This window comes from Chiloscyllium punctatum, chromosome 7, assembly GCF_047496795.1.
Source record: "Chiloscyllium punctatum isolate Juve2018m chromosome 7, sChiPun1.3, whole genome shotgun sequence".
Classification (NCBI taxonomy): Eukaryota; Metazoa; Chordata; class Chondrichthyes; order Orectolobiformes; family Hemiscylliidae; genus Chiloscyllium; species Chiloscyllium punctatum.
Genome location: NC_092745.1, coordinates 122,048,386 through 122,072,573, shown reverse-complemented (window position 1 = coordinate 122,072,573; position 24,188 = coordinate 122,048,386). Strand labels below are relative to the sequence as shown.

Below are 24,188 nucleotides of genomic sequence, written 5' to 3'. Positions count from 1 at the left end.
CCCCCGTAACCCTGCACCTTGTTTAGATTGCTTACAGTGTGGAAACAGGCCCTTCGGCCCAACAAGTCCACACCGACCCACCGAAGTGCAACCCACCCAGACCCATTACCTTACATTTACGCCTTCACCTAACACTACAGGCAATTTAGCATGGTCAATTCACCTAACCTGCACATCTTTGGATTGTGGGAGGAAACTGGAGCACGCAGAGGGGACCCATGCAGACACAGGGAGAATGTGCAAACTCCACACAGTCAGTCACCTGAGGCAGGAACTGAACCCGGGTCTCTTGGAAGTGTGAGGCAGCAGTGTTAACCACTGTGCCACCATGCCGCATTTATAGAACATCCTCTTGAATTCCTCAATTGAGGAGATGATGGCTTAGTGGTATTATTGCTGGACTCTTATTTCAGAGACCTGGGGTAATGTTCTGGGTTTGAATCCTGCCACAGCAGATGATGGAATTAATTTTTTTTTGAAAATCTGGAATGAAGACTTTAACAATGATCATGAATTCAGTGCTGATTGTTTGGAAAAACACATCTGGGTCATTAATGTCCTTCAGGGAAGGAAGCTGCCATCCTACTGGATCTGGCCTACATGGGACCCCAGACCCACAGCAATAGGGTTGACTTTTAACTGCCCTCTGGGCAATTAGGGGTGTGTATGAAATGCTGGCCTTGCCAGCAATACCCTCAATTAATGAATTAAAACAAAAATGAACCTGCCTTCACCCACACATCTAGTACGGATTCAATGAGGGTTTGTCAAAGTAGCCATTTGTCAAGCTTTCCAAAACATTGTTACATAGACTGCGCAGCTCAGGGTCTGGATGGTGGGTTGAAGGGCTGAAAAGAATTTGTACCTGAAACATAGATGTTTATGTACTCTCCATGAGATGCTGAGTGACTTTCTGAGTGTTTGTCACTTTTGGAATGTGTTTGATTCTAGTCTCATTTACCCAGGTCAGGAGAAGAAAAATCACAAAGGGGTCAAAGGTCCCTGGGAAACATGGTCCATAAAATGGAGCTTTTAAGGGGAGTTTGGAACCACAGTCAGAACTGAGATCGAATATTGAATATATGGAACACAAATTCTCAACTGGATTGTAGGCAGAGATCTCAGGACCTTGCAATACACCACAAGCACCAAGAAGGTAACAACAATTTGCATTTATATAGCAAAATTAAAGTGAAACTTCCCAAAGGAATTAAATACAAATTGGCATTCAAATAGCTGCTAGCTCTAGACAGACAGAAGTTTACATATAACACTTCACCTTTAATTGTGCATTTTCCAGTTTGAGGTTGGAGTTTTCCAAGTTGCTGTTGTGTAATACGCTGAGCAGTTCATGGCTTGTTGATCTTCCTCTTTCTGTAGCTCTCTGTAGCTGTTCCTCAAGGCTAGCCACCTGACTGTTTATTGGAATAGTTAGATGCGTTAGTCTGGCACACTAATCGTTTAACATCAACATTTGCAAAACAGCTACATGAAGTGAGCATCATTTTGTAAGCGGCCTCGTACACGCAAACAGTTCCCCATCTCTCAGACCCTAATTCCACTCCCTCAACCCCTATCCCACCCTCTCAGTCTCCATCCCACTCTCCCAGCCCCTACCCCATTCTCTCAGCCCCTACCTAATTCTCCCAGCCCCTACCTCACTCCTAATCCCCTACTCCACTCTCTCAGCCTCTACTTCTCTTGGGCTCATCTCTTTTACCCCGCTCTCTCAGTCTCCACCCCACTCCAGTATCCAGCCCCTCCCCCACTCTCTCTGCCCCTTCCCACTCTCCCTGTCCTCTATCCCACTCTTGCAGCCCCCTACCCCACTCTCCCAGCCCCTTACCCCATTCTCCCAGCTCCCTACCCTACTCTCCCAGTCCCCGACGCCACTCTCCCAGCCCCATACCGCATTCTCCCAGCTCCCTAACCGCTCTCCCAGCCCCTACCCCACTTTCTCAGCCCACAATGCTACTCTCCCAGCCCCTATCCCACTCTCTCAGCCCCTACCCCCACTCTCCCAACCCTCTACCCGACTCTCTCTGCCCCTACCTCACTCTCCCAGCCCCTTACCCCACTCTCCCAGCCGCCACCTCACTCTCCCAGCCCCTATCCCACTCTCCCAGCCCCTACCCCCACTCTCCCAGCCTCAACCCCCACTCTCCCAGCCCCTACACCACTTTCCCAGCCCCCTATCTCACTCTCCCAGCCCCTTACCCCACTCTCCCAGCCCCCACCCCACTCTCCCAGCCCCCTACCCTACACTCCCAGCCACTACCCAACTCTCCCAGCCCCCTACCCCACTTTCCCAGCTCCCGACCCCACTCTCCCAGCCCTCTACCCCACTCTCCCAGCCCCCTACCCCACTCTCCCAGCCCCTTACCCCACTCTCCCAGCCCCACACCCCACTCTCCCCGCCCCACCCCACTCTCCCAGTCCCTACCCCACTCTCCCAGCCCCCACCCCACTCTCCCCTCCCCCAACCCCACTCTCCCAGCCCCAATCCCAGTCTTCTCTGCCCTTACCCCACTATCCGCCCCCACCCCACTCTCCCAGCTCCTTACCCAACTCTTCCCGCCCCTACCCAACTCTCCCAGCCCCCTACCACACTCTCCCAGCCCTTACCACATTCTCCCAGCTCCCTACCTCACTCTCCCAGCCCCTACCCCACTTTCTCAGCCCCCAATCCCACTCTCCCAGCCCCTACCTCACATTCTCAGCCCCCTACCCCACTCTCCCTGACCCCTACACCACTTTTCCTGCCCCTTACCCCACTCACCCAGCCCCCACCCCACTCTTCCTGCCCTTACCCCACCCCCCAGCCCCTACCCCCCTCTCCCAGACCAGTACCCCACTCGCCCAGCCACCACCCCTATCTGTCTGCCCCTAGCCCACTCTCCCAGCCCCTACCCCACTCTCCCAGACCCCAATCCCAGTCTCTCTGGCCCTACCCCACTCTCCCAGCCCCCTACCCCACATTCCCAGCTCCTTACCCTACTCTACCCGCCCCTACCCCACTGTCCCAGCTCCTTACCCCACTCTCCCAGCCCCCTACCCCACTCTCCCAGCCCCCAATGCCACTCTCTGAGCCCCTACCCCACTCTCCCAGCCCTCTACCCCACTCTCTCTGCTCCTATCCCACTCTCCCAGCCTCTGCCCCACTCTCCCAGGCCCCACCCCACTCTCCCAGCCTCCTACCCCACTCTCCCAGCCCCCAATGCCACTCTCTGAGCCCCTACCCCACTCTCCCAGCCATCTACCCCACTCTCCCAGCCCCTTACCCCACTCTCCCAGCCCCCACCTCACTCTCCCAGCCCCTGTCCCACTCTCCCAGCCCCTACCCCCACTCTCCCAGCCCCTACCCCCACTCTCCCAGCCTCAACCCCCACTCTCCCAGCCCCTACACCACTTTCCCAGCCCCCTATCTCACTCTCCCAGCCCCTGACCCCACTCTCCCAGCCCCCACCCCACTCTCCCAGCCCCCTACCCTACACTCCCAGCCACTACCCAACTCTCCCAGCCCCCTACCCCACTTTCCCAGCTCCTGACCCCACTCTCCCAGCCCTCTACCCCACTCTCTCTGCCCCTACCCCACTCTCCCAGCCCCTCCCACACTCTCCCAGCCCCTACCCCACTCTCCCAGCTCCCACTCCACTCTGCCAGCCCCCAATCCCTCTCTCCCAGACCCCACCCCACTCTCCGAGCCCCTACCCCACTCTCCAAGCCCCCACCCCACTCTTCCAGCCCCCACACCACTCTCCTAGCCACCTACCCCAATCTTCCAGCCCCCAATCCACTCTCCCAGCCCCTACCCCACTCTACCAGCCCCCACCCTACTCTCCCAGCCTCCTACCTCACTCTCCCAGCCCCTCAATCCCACTCTTCCAGCCCCCACCCACTCTCTCAGCCCACACTCCACTCTCCTAGCCCCCAATCCCACTCTCCCAGCCCCCACCCCACTCTCCCAGACCCTCCCCCACATCCCAGCCCCTTACCCCACTCTCCCAGCCCCCACCCCACTCTCCCCGCCCCCTACCCCACTCTCCCAGCCCCAATCCCAGTCTTCTCTGCCCCTACCCCACTATCCCCCCCCACCCCACTCTCCCAGCTCCTTACCCAACTCTTCCCGCCCCTACCCAACTCTCCCAGCCCCCTACCACACTCTCCCAGCCCTTACCACATTCTCTCAGCTCCCTACCTCACTCTCCCAGCCCCTACCCCACTTTCTCAGCTCCCAATCCCACTCTCCCAGCCCCTACCCCACTTTCTCAGCCCCCTACCCCACTCACCCTGCCCCCTACACCACTTTTCCAGCCCCTTACCCCACTCGCCCAGCCCCCACCCCACTCTCCCAGCCCCTTACCCCATTCTCCCAGCCCCCAAACCCCACTCAAACAGACCCTTACCCCACTCTCTCTGCCCCTACCCCACCCTCCCAGCCCACAAACCCCACTCTCCCAGACCCTTACCCCACTCTCCCAGCCCCTACCCCACCCTCCCAGCCCCCAATCCCACTCTCCCAGCTTGCAATCCCACTCTCCCAGCCCGCAATCCCACTCTCCCAGCCCCCTACCCCACTCTCCCAGCCCCTTACCCCACTCTCCTAGTCCCCACCCCACTCATCCCGCTCCATCCCCAACTCTCCCAGCCCCTACCCCACTCTCCAAGCGCCTACCCCACTCTCCCAGCCCCCTACCCCACTCTCCCAGCTTGCAATCCCACTCTCCCAGCCCGCAATCCCACTCTCCCAGCCCCCTACCCCACTCTCCCAGCCCCTACCCCACTCTCCAAGCGCCTACCCCACTCTCCCAGCCCCCAATCCCACTCTCTCCGCCACTATCCCAATCTCCCAGCCTCCACCCGACTCTCCCAGCCCCTACCCCACTCTCCCAGCCCCTACCTCACTCTCCAAACCACCTACCCAGTCTACCAGCTCCCTACCCCACTCTCCCAGCCCCTACTCCACTCTCCCAGACCCCTACCCCACCCTCCCAGCTCCTTACCCCTCTCTATCCACCCCTACCCCACTCTCCCTGTCCTCTACCCCACTCTCACAGCCCCCTACCCCACTCTCCCAGCCCCTTACCCCATTCTCCCAGCTCCCTACTTTACTCTCTCAGCCCCCTACGCCACTCTCCCAGCCCCTTACCGCATTCTCCCAGCCTCCACCTCACTCTCCCAGCCCCTCCCCACTCTCCCAGCCCGTATCCCACTCCCCCAGCTCCTAACCCACTCTCCCAGCCGTCACCCCACTCTCCTAGCCCCTACCCCACCCTCCCAGCCCCATACCCCACTCTCCCAGCCCCATACCCCACTCTCTCAGCCCCTACTCCACCCTCCCAGCCCCCAGCCCCCAACCCCACTCTCCCAGACCCCACCCCACTCTCCCAGCCCCCACCCCACCCACCCAACCCGCCCCTACCCCACCCTCCAAACCCCTACCCCACTCTCCCAGCCCCCACCCCACTCTCCCAGCCCCCAATCCCACTCTCCCAGCCCCAAATCCCACTCTCCCAGCCCCCAATCCCACTCTCCCAGCCCTCTACCCAACTCTCCCAGCCCCTTACCCAACTCTCCCAGTCCCCACTCCACTCACCCCTATCCCTACCCCACTCTACCAGCCCCTTACACCACTCTCCCAGCCCCCACCTCACTCTCCCCGCCCCTACTCCAATCTCACAGCCCCTACCTCATTCTCCTAGACCCTACCCCACTCTCCCAGCCCCTCCCCCACTCTCCCAGCCCCTACCCCATTCTTCCAGCCCCAATCCCACTCTCCCAGCCCCAATCCCACTCTCCCAGCCCCTACCCCACTCTCCCACCCCCCTATCCCACTCTCCCAGCCCCACCCCACTTTCTCAGCCCCCTACCCCACTCACCCCGCCCCCTACACCACTTTCACAGCCCCTTACCCCACTCTCCCAGCATTTAACCCACCCCTCCAGCCCTCATTCCCACTCTCCCAGCACCTACCCCACTCTCCCAGCCCCTACCCCACCCTCCCAGCCCCCAATCACACTCTCCCAGCCCCAACCCCACTTTCCCAGCCCCCACCCCCACTCTCCCAGCCCCCAACCCCACTCTCCCAGCCCCCACCCCCCACTCTCCCAGCCCCCACCCCCACTCTCCCAGCCCCCTCCCCACTCTCCCAGCCCCCAATCCCACTGTCCCTGCCCCTCCCCACTTTCCCAGACGCTACCTCACTCTCCCAGCCTCCAATCCCTCTTTCCCAGCCTCCACCTCACTCTCCCAGCCCCTCCCCACTCTCCCAGCCCGTATCCCACTCCCCCAGCTCCTAACCCACTCTCCCAGCCGTCACCCCACTCTCCTAGCCCCCACCCCACTCTCCCAGCCCCCAATCCCACTCTCCAAGCCCCCACCCCACTCTCCCAGCCCCTACCGCACTCTCCCAGCCCCTACCCCACTCTCCCAGCCCCTACCCCACTCCCCCAGCCCCTACCCCACTCTCCCAGCCCCCACCCCACTCTCCCAGCCCCCAATCCCACTGTCCCAGCCCCCGCCCCACTCTCCCAGCCCCCACTCCACTCTCCCAGCCTCCTACTACACTCTCCCAGCCCCCAATCCCACTCTCCCAGCCCCCATCCCACTCTCCCAGCCCCCACCCCACTCTCCCAGCCCCCACCCCACTCTCCCAGCCCCCACCCCACTCTCCCAGCCTCTCAACTCACTCTCCCAGCCCCCACCCCACTCTCCCAGCCTCCTACTACACTCTCCCAGCCCCCAATCCCACTCTCCCAGCCCCCATCCCACTCTCCCAGCCCCCACCCCACTCTCCCAGCCCCCACCCCACTCTCCCAGCCCCCATCCCACTCTCCCAGCCCCCACCCCACTCTCCCAGCCCCCACCCCACTCTCCCAGCCCGCACCCCACTCTCCCAGCCTCTCAACTCACTCTCCCAGCCCCCAATCCCACTCTCCCATTTGGATCATAATCTGACCATAATCCCAAACTAAACTAGTCCCACTTGCCTGTGCTTTTGAACATTGTAATTTAACTTGCATTCACCACTTCCTCTGGAAAGTACATTACACACACGAACTACCCTCTGTGTACAAAGAACCTCTTATATTGTTTTAAAATCTTTCTCCTCTCACCTTAAAAATATGTTCTCTAGTTTTGAAATCCCACACCCCAAGGAAAAGACACCTGTCATTTACCTTATTTATGCCCCTCGTGATTTTACAAACCTCTGTAAGGTCACACCTCAGCCTCCTACACTCCAGTGAAACAAATGCCAGTCTATCCAACTGCTCCCTATAACTCAAGCCTTACATTTCTGGCAACATCCTGGTAAATCCCTTCTGAACCCTCTCCAATTCGATAATATCCTTCCTACAACAGGGCGATCAGAATTAGACATGGTTTTAAGACATTAATCTCAGAGAGGGAACTAATGTATTTTAGTGACCCTGGGTAAAAACGTTTTTGTTCAGTTCGTAAAAATTGTGTTATGTACCCTGTTCTGTGTTTTTTTTTTACAACCCTGACCAAACTGGTGTATGGATGAAAATGAATGTCCCTTAAGACACAATGCTGAGATGTGCTCAGCCTAACCAACAAGATTATGGCAGAAAAGGCATTGAAGGCTTCTAGACTGGAATTGCCACCAGATTAATGTCAAAAATGGCAGAAGATCGAGATGACTAGGGGCTGGCTTTTCTCTCTCCCACCCCAGGTGAACTGCAGGGGATGGGGGTATAGGACATAGCGTAAGCAATGTGCTGGGGCCTTAAATCAATTCTCAGTCAAAAGATGGTGATTCCCGAGACCAAATCTATAGCACAAATTAGGTAAAAACAATGACTGCAGATGCTGGAAAGCAGAGTCTGGATTAGTGGTGCTGGAAAAGCACAGCAGTTCAGGCAGTATCCGAGGAGCAGTAAAATTGACGTTTCAGGCAAAAGCCCTTCATGAGGGATAAAGGCAGTGAGTCTGAAGGGTGGAGAGATAAATGAGAGGAGGGTGGGGGTGGGGAGAAAGTAGCATAGAGTACAATAGGTGAGTGGGGGAAGGGCTGAAGGTGATAGGTCAGGGAGGAGAGGTGGAGTGGATAGGTGGAAAAGGAGATAGGCAGGTAGGACAAGTCATGGGGACAGTGCTGAGCTGGAAGTTTGGGACTGGGGTGAGGTGGGGGAAGGGGAAATGAGGAAACTGTTGAAGTCCACATTGATGCCCTGGGGTTGAAGTGTTCCGAGGCGGAAGATGAGGCGTTCTTCCTCCAGGCGTCTGGTGGTGAGGGAGCGGCGGTGAAGGAGGCCCAGGACCTCCATGTCCTCGGCAGAGTGGGAGGGGGAGTTGAAATGTTGGGCCACAGGGCGGTGGGGTTGATTGGTGCGGGTGTCCCGGAGATGTTCCCTAAAGCGCTCTGCTAGGAGGCGTCCAGTCTCCCCAATGTAGAGGAGACCGCATCGGGAGCAACGGATACAATAAATGATATTAGTGGATGTGCAGGTAAAACTTTGATGGATGTGGAAAGCTCCTTTGGTGCCTTGGATGGAGGTGAGGGAGGTGGTGTGGGCGATGTTTTGCAGTTCCTGCGGTGGCAGGGGAAGGTGCCAAGATGGGAGGGTGGGTCGTAGGGGGGTGTGGACCTGACCAGGTAGTCACGGAGGGAACGGTCTTTGCGGAAGGTGGAAAGGGGTGGGGAGGGAAATATATCCCTGGTGGTGGGGTCTGTTTGGAGGTGGCGGAAATGTCGGCGGATGATTTGGTTTATGCGAAGGTTGGTAGGGTGGAAGGTGAGCACCAGGGGCGTTCTGTCCTTGTTACGGTTGGAGGGGTGGGGTCTGAGGGTGGAGGTGCGGGATGTGGACGAGATGCGTTGGAGGGCACCTTTAACCACGTAGGAAGGGAAATTGCGGTCTCTAAAGAAGGCGGCCATCTGGTGTGTTCTGTGGTGGAACTGGTCCTCCTGGAACAGATACGGCAGAGGCGGAGGAATTGGGAATACGGGATGGCATTTTTGCAGGAGGTAGGGTGGGAAGAGGTGTAATCCAGGTAGCTGTGGGAGTCGGTGGGTTTGTAAAAAATGTCAGTGTCAAGTCGGTCATCATTAATGGAGATGGAGAGGTCCAGGAAGGGGAGGGAGGTGTCAGAAATGGTCCAGGTAAATTTAAGGACAGGGTGGAATGCGTTGGTGAAGTTGATGAATTGCTCAACCTCCTCGCGGGAGCATGAGGTGGCGCCAATGCAGTCATCAATGTAGCGGAGGAAGAGGTGGGTAGTGGTGCTAGTGTAATTACGGAAGATGGACTGTTCTACGTAGCCAACAAAGAGACAGGCATAGCTGGGGCCCATACGGGTGCCCATGGCTACCCCTTTGGTCTGGAAATATTAGGCAAATAAAGGGCACACAATGAGTTTTGATAGATGAGATATGACAGGAGGAGAGAGATACTTAGCAGAAGAATAAACAGGAAGATGAGAAACCATCTTTTGAATCCAGCAAGTTATGACGATCTGGTTTGCGCAGTCTATAAGGGTGGTCAAAAGCATTTTCAGCAGCAACTTTGTAAAGGAAAAGCTGAAGAGAAGAGTCACATTGGACTCAAAAACACTCCAGTTTCTCTCTCCTCTGCCGAGTTTCTCCAGCAGTTTATTTACAATCCTCGAAAGATAATGGAATATATACACACACACACACACACATATACATACAGTGTAAGATGAAAAAGATAATAAAGATCTGGATGTAGGTTTGCTCGCTGAGCTGGAGGGTTCATTTCCAGACAGATGCCCACTGAAGATGTTACCGAGTACGGTAATGAAACGTCTGGAAATGAACCTTCCAGCTCAGCGAGCAAACCTACATCCAAAACGTCAACCTGAGCTACAAATCTTCTCAAAACTCGCTAAAATAATAAAGATTGCAAGGGTGATGGGGAAAGATCCAGGATGAGGGGCATGGATAGGATAAATAGACAAAGTCTTTCCCCTGGGGTTGGGGAGTCCAGAACTAGAGAGTATAGGTTTAAGGTGAGAGGGGAAAGATAAATAAGAGACCAAAGGGGCAACTGTTTCACACAGAGGTTGGTACGTGTATGGAATGAGCTGCCAGAGGATGTGGTGGAGGCTGGTACAATTGCAACATTTAAGAGGCACTTGGATGGGTATATGAATAGGAAGGGTTTGGAGGGATATGGGCCGGGTGCTGGCAGGTGGGACGGGATTGGTTTGGGATATCTGGTCGGCATGGACGGGTTGGACCAAAGGGTCTGTTTCCGTGCTGTACATCTCTATGACTCGATGACTCTTTTTTTGTAATATTTGTTCACAGAATGTGAACATCGCCAGAAAGATCAGACTTTGTTGTCCATTCCTAAATGCCCTTGAACAGCTGATGGTGAGATGCCTCTTGAGGTACAGCAGGTACCCCCTCAGAGACAGATAAGGCACCAGAATTCTAACCCAGTGACGGAACAGTGATACACAATTCCAAATCAGGAACGTGTGTGACCTGGAAGAAAACGTGAAGGTAAGAGAAAATCATAAGGCACAGGAGCAAAAGTAGTCCATTCAGCCCATTGAATCTGCTGTGCCTTTCAATTGAGATCATGGCTGATCTGATAATCTTCAGCTCCTGTTACCTGTCTTTACCCCACAACTCTTGGTTCCCTTACCAATTTGGTGATGGTGTTCTCGGGGTCTGCTATCCTTTCTGTGGCATGTGATTCTAGTGAAATGAATGACAATGAATGATATAATGACACCCTCACAGATTTTTATAGGTAGATGATCAAGCTTATAGAACATAGAACAGCACAGGACAGGCCCTTCAGCCCAGCTTGACTGTGCTGGCCAGGATGCTATTCTAAACTAATCCTATCTGCCTGCACATGATCTGCATCCCTTTATTCTCTATCTGTTCATGTGTCTGTCTAAATGCTTCTTAAACATTGCTACTGTATCTGCTACCATCTCTCCTGACAGTGTGTTCCAGACACCCACAATCCTGTGTGTAAAAAACTTGCCTCGCACACCTCCTTTAAACTTCTCCCCTCTCACCTTCAACCTATGCCCCTTTAGCATTTGACATGTCGCCTCAGGATTGAGAGTCCAACTATACACCTCATCTTTGCCTCTCATAAACTCTATTAGGTCGCCCCTCAGCCACTGTTAGTGACAACAATCCAAGTTTTTGGCTGGGGCGATTTCATAGAGTCATAGAGATGTACAGCATGGTTACAGACCCTTTGGTCCAACCTGTCCATGCCGACCAGATAACCCAACCCAACCTAGTCCCACCTACCAGCATCTGGCCCATATCCCTCCAAACCCTTCCGATTCATATACCCATCCAAATGCCTCTTAAATGTTGCAATTGTACCAGCCTCCACCACATCCTCTGGCAGCTCATTCCATACATGTACCACCCTCTGTGTGAAAACATTGCCCCTTAGGTCTCTTTTATATCTTTCCCCTCTCACCCTAAACCTATGCCCTCTAGATCTGGACTCCCTCACCCAGGGAAAAGACTGTCTATTTATCCTATCCATGACCCTCATAATTTTGTAAACCTCTATAAGGTCACCCCTCAGCCTCCGACGCTCCAGGGAAAACAGCCCCAGCCTGTTCAGCCTCTCCCTATAGCTCAAATCCTCCAACCCTGGCAACATCCTTGTAAATCTTTTCTGAAGCTTTTCAAGTTTCACAACATCTTTCCGATAGGAAGGAGACCAGAATTGCACGCAATATTCCAACAGTGGCCTAACCAATGTCCTGTACAGCCGCAATGTGACTTCCCAACACCTGTACTCAATACTCTGACCGATAAAGGAAAGCATACCAAACGCGTTCTTCACTATCCTATCTACCTGCGACTCCACTTTCAAGGAGCTATGACCCTGCACTCCAAGGTCTCTTTGTTCAGCAACACTCCCTAAGACCTTACCATTCAGTGTATAAATCCTGCTGAGATTTGCTTTCCCAAAAATGCAGCACCTTGCATTTATCTGAATTAAACTCCATCTGCCACTTCTCAGCCCATTGGCCCATCAGGTCAAGATCCTGTTGTAATCTGAGGTAACTCTCTTCGCTGTCCACTACACTTCCAATTTTGGTGTCATCTGCAAACTTACTAACTGTACTTCTTCTGCTTGCATCCAAATCATTTATGTAAATGACAAAAGTAGAGGACCCAGCACCGATCCTTGTGGCATTCCACTGGTCACAGGCCTCCAGTCTGAAAAACAACCCTCTTTCACCATCATCTGTCTTCTATCATTGAGCCAGTTCTGTATCCAAATGGCTAGTTCTCCCTGTGTTCTGTGAAATCTAACCTTGCTAATCTGTCTCCCATGGGGAACCTTGTAGAAAGCCTTACTGAAGTCTATATATTTCCCAACTACCACTCTTCCCTCATCAATCCTCTTTGTTACTTCTTCAAAAAACTCAATCAAGTTTGTGAGACATGATTTCCCACGCACAATGCCAGGCTGACTATCCCTAATCAGTCCTTGCCTTTCGCTGGAGCTTCAGAACCTGCGGGGTGATGTTATAGATGTTTACAAAATCATGAGGGACATAGTTAGGTGAATAGACAAGGTATTCTCTCTGGAGTGGGAGAATCCAAAAATAGAGGGCATAGGTTTGAGATGATGCTGCTCTTCAAACAAGGTTGTGAAGTCCTTGTTCTTTTTCCATAAGAGTTGTCCAAGGCAGAGTTGCCAAAATGTCTGGGTTGATCTACTTGAAGAAGGTTTTTAAGTTAAAAAAACTTGTACAATGAAAGGGGAGTGGCCAGTTCTCCCAGGTCAGCTTTTATTTGGTTTGGTTTTTGGGAGGTCTAGTTGTTCGGAGAAAGCTGTCAGTCAGTTTTGAGGCTGCTGGTCAAAGAAACAGCTCCATGGAAGGAGGTGTTCTGTTCCATGCTGAATCCCTCTGACATTTCTCCTTCTCCTGTGTTTGTACCTTTTTTTCCCAAGGGGTGTTTATGGAGATGTTGCAAGTTTTTGGAAACTGCATCATTCAGTTGAGATAGTCTGTTGGGTTTTTAAGTAAAGTTATTTTATATTCTGTTCTTTTGTCTTTGTATTTCATTCAGTAATCTTGCAAATAAATTATTTTTGTTTAAAATTAAGTGGTTTGACCAGCTGCATCATTCCTGGAATATCCACGAGACATCTGCTCAAAACAACTAGCAAGTTAGGATCTGAGCTACCCTTCTTGAAATGTGTTGGGGGTGGGGTTGGGGGTCTGGCCTGGCCCATAACAGGTTTAAGGTGAGAGGGAAAAGATTAAAAAGGGACCTAAGGGGCACCTTTTCCACACAGAGGGTGGTGTTTGTATGGAATGAACTGCCAGAGGAAGTGGTGGAGGCTGGTGCAATTACAACATTTAAAAGGCATCTGGATGGGTACATGAACAGGTTAGATTAGATTTCCTAGTATGGAACCAGGCCCTTCAGCTCAACAAGTCCACACTGACCCTCTGAAGAGTAACTCATTTCCCTGTGACTAATGCACCTAACACTATGGGCAATTTAACATGGCCAATTCACCTAACCATTAGATGGTGGGAGGAAACTGGAGCACCCAGAAAAAACCCATGCAGACACAGGGAGAATGTGTAAACTCCACACAGCCAGTCGCCCAAGACTGAAACTGAACCCAGGGTGCTAATTACTGAGCCACTGTGCCACCCTAATAGGAAGGGTTTACACAGGAACCTCGATTATCTGGCATTCGATTAACTGAGTTTCAGATTATCCAGACAGGGTTGCAAGTTCCCAATGCTTGGCTTAACAATGTTATGCGGCATTCGGTCATCCGGAATTTGATTACACCGAACGAAATCCTGCCGCTCGTATTCTTTGAATTAGTGAAGTTCCTCCCGACAGGAATATGGGTCTCATGCTGACAAATGGGACTAAATTATTTGAGGATATCTGGTCGGCATGGACGAGTTGCTGTTTCCGTGCTGTACATTTCTATGACTCTATCATACAATGGATCCAAGTACAATTAATTCCATATGAGAAAAGGTGAAAGTTATCAGTGTGAGGACTGAATCTATCGCAGTTCACCGCATTTATTAAATTCTAACAAATCAGCTCAACTCACTGTGAAAGGGAAAAAACTTTGGTTTCCAACTGGGCCTTTACCGCAGAAACCAAATCGTTTTGTTTCTTCTGGGTTTCAACGGCCAGACGAACCTCTCGCAACTTCAGATCCTGAAACATTTCACAGTGCACAAAAAGAAGCCAGGTAATTTCATTAGGATGTTTAAACAGAAAGAGACAGGACGACACAAAGGGTTTGATCTGTGGTGTGCTCAGAGTCACCTGGGTTCACGATGACATCAGCTCAATGCCCTGGGCTGGAGATGCTGAGCTTTTGCCCGATGCCGCCTGACCTGCTGTACTTTTCCAGCACCACTCTCATCTAAACTCTGGAGATGCTGAGCTTTTGCCCGATGCCGCCTGACCTGCTGTACTTTTCCAGCACCACTCTCATCTAAACTCTGGAGATGCTGAGGAGCCAAAATTGCAAATAAGGGCACAGCCAATTTAATGTTAGCATCCCCTTTAACAGCTGGAATTATTGAATTCAGAACAAACTGATGTTCAAACCAAACTCCTTTTAGACTCTTTGATTCAAACACTCAGGACGACAAAAATTTTCGTTTTTGCAACATTAAGAAGCAAGAAGTAAAATTCCGATTGCCAGAAATGGTATATACAATAGTCACCTTATCTTTGAACTGGGAATTAAGTTCTTCCACAGCAGCTTCAAATCTCTCTGCTCTCTTTCTTTGAGCTCGTGTTGCCTTCTTCAGAACCTCTTTGTCCATGGCAAGCTGATCTTTCAGAGCTAGCAGCTGGGATTTAAGGTGGGCGATCTGCAACTTATGGCCAGTCACTGTGCCCTCAAATTTCTGAAATATTGAAAGATAGGGTGACATGTCACACAACAACCACAAGATGTCCTCAAGCACACACAAAACAGCAACACAGGAAGTGACAGCAGAACATTGGAGCCTACTTCAAAACACAGCAGGAGGATAAATAAATAGCATAGTCGGTCTAGCTACACCCCAAGGACTGCAGAGGTTCAAGAAGGTAGCTTGCTACCTCTATCTCATGGACAATTAAGGATGAACAATAATTGGCGATGACCATTTCCCATGACTGAATTAAAAAACCTTACATTATAGTTTTTAAAATGTAGACATTCAATCATCTGTGATAACAATCTATAAAACTCTAAATCGTTGTTGCTGCAATAGGTATATGTGTAAAAAGTAGGAGTCCAGCGCCATTCTAATCCGTAAAAAATAGGAGACATTATTATAAAATCCCTACAGTGTGGAAGCAGGCTATTTGGTCCATCAAGTCCATACTGACCCTCCAAACAGCACTCCACTCAGATCCACCTCCCTAATCTATAACCCTGCTCACTACAGGCAAGGTTAAAAATTCACACAAGATCAGGTTATAGTCTGGAAGCACTACTCCTTCATCAGGCACTGAAGGAGCAGCGCTCCGAAAGCTAGTGCTTCCAATTAAACCTGTTGGACTATAACCTGCTGTTGTATGATTTTTAACTTTGTACACCCCAGTCCAACACCAGCATCTCCAAATCATCACTACAGACAATTTAACATGGCCAATCGACTTACCCTGCACATCTTTGGACTGTGGGAGGAAACTGGAGCACACCCACACAGACACAGGGAGAATGTGCAATCTCTACACAGACAGTTGCTTGAGGCTGGAATTGAACCCAGGTCCCTGGTGCTAGGAGGTAGCAATACTAACCACTGAGCTACTCTTATTCTAATGACAACAGCCTTTACATGGTTTAAATCAGAAAAAAAGCAGATATTTGTGGCTTCCTAGTGCACACCTCATTTTAAGACAATTACATTAATTGTTTCCCTAAACCTCTCCAACTCTCTCTCCTCCTTACCGTAATCAACCTTTTGGTCATCTGCTCTAACATCTTCTATGACTCAAGTTCAGATTTTAGTTGATAATTCGCCTCTCAAAGCTTCTCAATAAGCTTTGAGAAATGTTGTTATGTTAAAGATGCCATATAAATGCACATTTTCGGGAAAGATGGTGGTGTAGAGGTAATGCTGCTAGTCTAGTAATCTTGAGGTCTATGTTAATGTGCTGGGACACGGGTTCAAACCCCATGATGCCACCTGGTGGAAACTGAATTCAGTCAATTCATCTGGAACTGCAAGATAACCTCAAGTGATGTGACCATGAAACAACCATTAATTTAAAAGTTCAAAAATCATTAAGGGAAGGAAATCTACCCCCTACACTGTGGGTGACTCCAGGCACTATGTAGTTTACTCCTAACGGCCCTCAGAAATGGCTTAGTAAGCCACTCAGACCAAGGGGAAAAGATGCTGATCTTGCTAATCAATACAGTAAAGAGTTTTAATAATTACTTTTTATGTACAGATCAGCACAGATGTAATCTATTTTAGATATCCACTATCCTCTAACTTTTATTTGCGGCTCTTCATCTGTTGTCTGAAGGTCTGAGCAAACTTATTGCCCAAAATCTTTTAGAAGTTTATATTTTATGAGGAATTTAGACAGAGTTAATGGTAGTTGTTTGTTCCCTAGGATTTCAAGTTACGTGGGCACATTTTTGAGGTAAGAGGAGAGCAACTTAACAAAGACACGAGAGGCAAATATTTTACACAAAGGGTGGTTCATGTGTGGAATGAACTTCCTGAGGAAGTGGTGGATATGGGTACAGTTACAATATTTAAAAGACATTTGGGACAAGTACGTGGATGGGAAAGGTTTGGAGGAACATGGGCCAGGAGCAGGCAGATGGTACTAGATTAGTTTGGAATTATGTTTGACACGGACTGGTTGGACCAAAGGGTACCAGCTTAGTTACTACAGGTATATGGTTCCTGAGATTATAATATCTTGGAATGGCCTTTAAATTTAGGAAAAATATGAAGGTCATGTGATCTGTGGCCCAGTCTGCCAGTTAATGGGAACACTAAAGATTATGGGGCACCTAGACTGTATTACTGGTGAAAATGAAAGTGAATGGCACTCACATCTGCAGATAATGAAGGAGGCAGCTGATTAACTGAAAGGAAGTATTAAGAACTTCAGTTTATAAAAGGGTATCCTTTGAATTGCCCTTTTCATTCCAGAATAGGATAGAGCTGTCCTTTGAAAAAAACAACTAATTAACATTTATACCTGGATACCAGGCCCATGTGGTTCGTGTTGTCACAGGCAAGGGGTACAGAGCAAATCATTGTAAAGATCAGGTTACAGGCTTCCCTAAATCACAGCTGGATGAGTAAGTCAGGGTCTGAGTGGGTTATAGTGGTGGTTAGAGAGAGACAGAAAGACAGAGTCAAAGACAGAAAAAGACAGAGACAAAGAGAGAGTGTAAAAGGAAAAGACAGAGAGACAAACTACAGGCTGTGATAGTTTTCTTGAATAGTATGTAATAGAACCGTTGAAGGAGCAAGCTTTCCTAGATCTAAAGCTGTGTAATGAGACAGGAATAGTTAATTGTCTCATTGTTAGGCTCGTCTTGGCAGGAGCGATCACAGTATTTAAAATACTGTGATTGTATTTAGAATTTAGAATACAGATGGAGCGTATGAAGATAAAATCCAATACCACCATCCTGTGCTTAAACAAGGGAGACTATAATAGGATGAGGGAGGAGTTGGCTAAAGTAGACTGGAAACAAAGATTTTACGGTGGGACACTTGACGAGTAATGGAGGACTTTCAAAGCAATTTTTCAAAGTGCTTAGCAAAAGTATATTCCAGTGAAAAGGACGGACTGTAGGAAAAGGGGTAATCTGCCAGGGGTGTCTAAGTAAATAAGGGAGGGTATCAAATTGAAAGAGAAGGCATTCAAAGTGGCCAAGATCATCGGGAAACTAGTAGATTGGGAACTAGAAGATTAAAGTTCAACAGAAAGCCACAAAAAAAGTCATAAAGAAAAGAGAATAAGCTAGCACAGAATATAAAGACACATCGCAAACGTTTCAATAAATATGTAAAATGAAGAAGAATGGTTAAAGTAAACATTGGTCCTTTGGAGGATGGGAAGGGGGATCTAGTTATGGGATATGATGAAATGGCCAAGGCATTTATTAGGTATTTTGTATCAATCTTCACAGTAGAGAACACTAATAACATGCCCATAATTGATAAGGAGATGAAGATAGATGAGGACCTAGAAACAATCATTATCAAGAAAGAGGTAGTATTGAGCAAGCTAATGGAGCTAAAGGTAGACAAGTCTCCTGGCCCTGATGGAATGTATCCCAGGGTCTTAAAGAGATGGCGGGAGAAATAGCAAGTACACTTGTAATAATTTACCAAAATTCGCTGGACTCTGAGGCGATCTCAGCAGATTGGAAAACAGCAAATGTGACACCACTGTTTAAAAAAGAGGTAGACAAAAGATGAGGAATTATAGACCAGTTAGCTTCACTGCTGTCGTGGAGAAAATGCTTGAATCTATTAACAATGAAAAAATAGCAAGGCATCTAAATCGAAACTGTCCTGTTGGGCAGACACAGCATGGGTTCATGAAAGACAGGTCATGTTTAATTAACCCACTGGAATTCTATGAAGACATTATGAGCATGGTGGACAATGGGGACCCAGTAGATTTCCAAAAGGCATTTAACAAGTTGCTGCACAAAGGTTGCGGCATAAGATAAAGATGCAAGGCGTTACAGGCAATGGATTAGCATGGATAGAGGATTAGTTAACTAACAGGAAGCAAAGAGCGGGGATAAATGAGTGCTTTTCTGGTTGACAATCAGTGACAGTGGTGTACCTCAGGGATCAGTGTTGGGACCGAAAATTATTCACAATTTACATAGATGATTTGGAATTGGGGACCTTGTATAGTGTGCCAACATTTGAGGATGACACTAAGCTGAGTGGTAAAGCAAAGTGTGCAGAGGCCTGTGAAATGTTGCAAAAGGACACAGATAGTTTAAGTGAGTGGGCAAAGGTCTGGCAGACGGAATACAGTGTTAATAAATGTGAAGTCATCCATTTCAGTATGAATAACAGTAAAAAGAACAATCATTTGGCTGGTAAATAATTGCAGCATGCTGCTGTGCAGAGGCACCTGGGTGTCCTTGTGTGTGAATTGCAGAAGGTTGGTTTGCAGGTACAACAGGCGATTAGGAAGGCAAATGGAAATTTGTCCTTCATTGCTAAAGGAATTGAGTTTAAACACAGGGAGGTTATCCTGCAGCTGTACAGAGTGCTGGTGAGGCCACCCCTGGAGGGCTGTGTACAGTTTTGATCTCCTTACTTGAGAAAGGATGTACTGGCACTGGAGGGAGTGCAGAGGAGGTTCAATAGGTTGATTCCAGAGTTGAGGGGGTTGGCTAGTGAGGAGAGACTGAATAGGCTGGGATTGTACACATTGGAATTTAGAAGAATGAAGGGGGCAGCTTATAGAAACATATAAAATTATGAAGGGAATAGATAAGAAAGAAGTAGAGAGGATGTTTCCATTGGCGGCTAAAACTAGAACAAGAGGGCATAGCCCCCAAATTTGGGAGCACGGATTTAGCACTAATTGAGAAGGAACTTCTTCACCCAGAAGGTTGTAAGTCTGTGGAATTCCCTGCCCAATGAAGTAGTTGAGGCTTCCTCAATAAATGCTTTTAAAGCTAAGATAAATAATTTTTTGAATAGTAAAGGAAGTAACAGTTATGGTAAGTGGGCGGGTAAGTGGAGTTGAGGCCACAGAAAGTTCAGCCATGATCTTATTGAATGGTGGAGCAGGCTCAAAGGGTCAGACGGCCTACTCCTGCTCCTAGTTCTTATGTAAGTCTTTACAGTTCACCATATCAGAAAATGTGTAGAAGCTCATAATCATAAGTCGAACATAGAATAATATAGCATAAAAACAGGCCCCTTGGCCCACCATGTCTCTGCAGACATTGATACTCTTCTAAGCTAATCGTATCTGCCTGCATGTGGTCCACATCCATTTATTCCCTGAATTTGATGTGTCTGTTTAAATACCTCTTAAACATTCCTGTCACATCTGATTCCACCAGCTCCCCTGGCAGTGAGTTCCTGGCACCTACCACCCTCCGTGTAAAGGAATCATCTCACAGATATCCTTCAAACCCTTCCCTTCTCAGCTTAAACTGAGGCCCTGAGCATTTGACATTTCTGGGAAAAATACTCTGACCACCACCCTATCCATGCCTCTCATATGTTTTATATGTTTCTACCAGGTCGCCCCTCAGACACTGATGCTCTAGTACAAACAACCCAAGTTTGTCCAATCTCTCCTTACAGTTAATAAACTCCAATCGAGGCAGCATCCTGGTAAATTGGGCGGCACGGTGGCGCAGTGGTTAGCACTGCGGGTTCATTTCCCGCCTCAGGCGACTGACTGTGTGAAGTTTGCACATTCTCCCTGTGTCTGCGTGGGTTTCCTCCGGGTGCTCCGGTTTCCCCCCACATTCCAAAGATGTGCAGGGCAGGTGAATTGGCTATGCTAAATTGTCCGTAGTGTTAGGTAAGGGGCAGATGTAGGGGTATGGGTGGGTTGCGCTTTGGCGGGGCGGTGTGGACTTGTTGGGCCGAAGGGCCTGTTTCCACACTGTAAGTAATCTAATCTAAAAAAAATGTCTTTTGCACCATTTCTAAAGCCTTCATTTCCTTCCTGTAATGTGGCGGCTGGAACTACACACAATATTTCAAATGTGGTCAACACTAAAGTCTTGTGCTACTGCCCCATGACTTACCAACTTTCATATTAAATGCCCTGATGAAAACAAGCATGTTGTATGCCTTCTTTACCACCTTATCCACTGTGTTTCCACTTTCAGGCAGCTATGGACTTGCACCCAATTACCCTCTACATATCAATGCTCCTAAGGATCCTGCCTTTTATTGTATAGTTTCCTCTTGCATTTGACCTCCCAAAACGTATCACCTTGCACTTGTCTGCATTATACTCTGAATTGAAAAGGCTGCATTTATGATGAGTTGAAATGGGGCTGGAAGATTCACAAAGCTTAAGCTATGGGGAGGATCTCCAACAATATTCTCATTATGAAGAATTGTTCTTGGAGCAGATGTTGCCAAGGTGACAAAGGAAAAGAACAGAAATGAACCCTTGGGAGCTGGGAATCACTTAGGACTGATTTATGGAGAACTGCACATTCTGTTCCTCATTTTAGAATCCCGACAGTGTGAAAGGACTTTGGCCTATTGAGTCCATACCAACCATCCATAGAGCATTCCCATGTGGACCCATTCCCCTACCCTATCCCTGTAAGTGTATTGACCGTAGCTAATCCGCCTAGCCTGCACATTCCCAGACACCATGGGAAATATAGCATGGCCGATCCACCTAAATTGTACATCTCTGGACCATGGAAGGAGACCTACCCAGACACGAGGAGAACATGCAAACTCCACACAGACAGCCATCCGAGGGTGGAATCAAAGCTGGGTTCCTGGTGCTGTAAGGCAGCAGTGCTAACCACTGTGGTGCCCTACTTAAAGAACAACAGGACTTAGACATATGAAGCAATGGAGACAGTAGTATTCAATGGTTAAGTTGCTAATAAAGATTCAGTTTAGCCAACAGTAATTTTAGTCCTTTCTTCTCAAAATGTGAAATCATACATTGGCCTTTAAACTCAAACTTCCTTTGGGAAGGTTATTTGTCCCTATGTAGATCTAACATGGAATCTCACAATTATTGTGTTGCCTTGCCCTAGGATTACCCGAGAGATATCCCCAACTCTACTCCTGCCAATCACCCTCGATACATTAAAGAAACATCCTTTTAACCTCTTCAGATCTAGGGATCGTAACCCAGTCTCCTATTAATATAAACAATTCTCTCCATCATGACTATCGCCTTTCTGAATGATGGAGCATTGTTTGACCATCTGCTCTTCCAGATGTTAATTAGGTAGATTATGTGAAAAGGGTGAAAATCAAATCAAATGGAACAGTAATTTGCGTTGATAAAATTTTATTGCTCTTGTAATATACTCATTGTTCAATTTTATGAAACCTCTCAGGTAATTAAGATCAAAGATTAAATATAATAGTGCGTCTGTGTTTATATTTAGTTGCGAAATTTCGAGCTTGTCCCATTAGCAGGATCAAACATTGTTTTAGAAATCTGAATTAGTGCTGCTATTCTCTTAGGAAGAAGATTTATTAGAGGACAATAATGTCTGCACAACACAGATTACAGTCGTAATCAAAAACTATCTGCAGTTGATTTGAAATTTCAAAGCTCAGCCCATTTCTAACCCATGTGAATGGTTTGTCACTCTGATCTGAACCATACTGTCAAAGTTTCTGTCATCAACAGCAGTCCCCCACAGTCGAGAATGACTCTCTTCCACTCTCAGGGTGAGTCCGTAGGTGCTGTACAGACCAATGCACTACTACAGGCTGTTGGGCAGGTGGTGGTCATGGGAAGTGGTGGGTAGGATGCTCCTTTCGCTGTTTTCCCCTGGCTCCCATTTTTACCCAAGGGCAAGTTTTGAGATGCTCGATGCCTTCCCAGAATGCTCCTCTTCCACTTTGGATGATCTTGGGCCAGTGATTCCCAGGTGTCTGTGGGAATGCTACACTTCCCTGTGAGACCTTGAGGTTATCACTGAAGCACTTCCCCTGAGCACCTGGGGCTCGCCTGCGGTTTCAGAGCTGGGAGTAGTGTACCTGCTTGGGGAGTCTCATGTTAATCATGGGGACGATGTGCCCAGCTGATTTTTTGGAAGTGGGGGGGAAATGCAAGGAGGACGGGTGGGGGGTTAATACCTCAACACTGGGGATGTTGGCCTGGTCGAGGATGCTGTTGGTGCATCTTTTGTCTTTAAGTTGGGACAACTTGCACATTAAAGATATCAATATACAAGTATCTTGTCTTTAACCTAGATACAGCTTTCCAGCTTACATCACCGTGGTACCTGCTTATAATGAATTAGAACACAGCCAACCTCGACAAAGAGAAATGCCAGCAGTATCCAACGCTAAAGTAGGGATTAGTACCCTCTGTATATCTAAATACAGGTCCAACCACTGCTTAAGGACTCCACTGCAATCACACTCTGCCCTGAGCCAACTTGTGCTGGCATCAGCTGTGCTTTTGTTCTACAAAAGGACGAGGTGCAGGAGTGGACAATTCAGTCCTTCAAGCCTGTTCCACCATTTAATACAATCAGTTGATCTGACCTTGGGCTCAATTTCACTTTCCTGCCCACTGTCCATAACACCTTGAACCCGTTACTAATTCCTTTCATTCTTAAGATGTGAGCATTGCCGACAAGGCCGGAATTAGATTACTTACAGTGTGGAAACAGGCCCTTCGGCCCAACAAGTCCACACAGCCCCGCCGAAGTGCAACCCACCCATACCCCTACATTTACCCCTTACCTAACACTACAGGCAATTCAGCATGGCCAATTCACCTGACCTGCACATCTTTGGACTGTGGGAGGAAACCGGAGCACCCGGAGAAAACCCACGCAGACTCGGGGAGAATGTGCAAACTCCACACAGAGTCGCCTGAGGCGGGAATTGAACCCAGGTCTCTGGCGCTGTGAGGCAGCAGTGCTAACCACTGTGCCACCGTGCTGCCCAATTGAGCAGCCATCCCTAAATATCCCTGAGAGAGACTCAACAAAACCAGACTGAACAAGTTATGAACAAATTCCAAACTATTAATCTTTGTTCTCTCCCCATGTATGCTGCTTGACCTGTTGATCTCTTCCAGCATGTTGGTGCTGACATCTTCATGAATTAAGTTGTGGAGCTTGAAAGACAGAATTATTCACACCAGTAACATGCATCTACACAGCACCTTTGAATGTAGTAAAAACATCCATTGTACAAATCCATTGTGCAGAGCTCAGTTCCTTGCGTACACTGATTAGGGCCATGCTTATGTGCTGTGTCATGCCAATAGCTTCACATCATGAATGAGACTATTTATTGGTCACAAATTGAAACCTCTTACAGATCATCTTATTAACGTCCTAAACATTATCTACAGAAAATAAATAAAACCCAAAGAACTGCAGATGCTGTAAATCAGAAACAAAAACAGAAATTGCTGGAAAAGCTCAGCAGGTCTGGCAGCATCTCTGGAGAGAAATCAGGTCAGAAGTCACATGACACAAGGTCATAGTGCAACAGGTTCATTT

General features: G+C 48.9%; 1 protein-coding gene across 2 annotated transcripts in view; it reads right to left on the bottom strand.

Moving 5' to 3' along the window:
- Positions 1 to 24,188, bottom strand: part of LOC140479487 (outer dense fiber protein 2-like) — an 85,239-nt gene that overhangs the window by 34,584 nt on the left and 26,467 nt on the right. For both annotated transcript variants that reach the window (XM_072573319.1, XM_072573320.1), the window contains exons 11-13: positions 14,710 to 14,895; positions 14,082 to 14,191; positions 1,280 to 1,415 (exon numbers count right to left, since the gene is read on the bottom strand). In XM_072573319.1, coding sequence (XP_072429420.1) covers positions 1,280 to 1,415; positions 14,082 to 14,191; positions 14,710 to 14,895 — 432 coding nt within the window. The remainder of the gene's footprint in view (positions 1 to 1,279; positions 1,416 to 14,081; positions 14,192 to 14,709; positions 14,896 to 24,188) is intronic.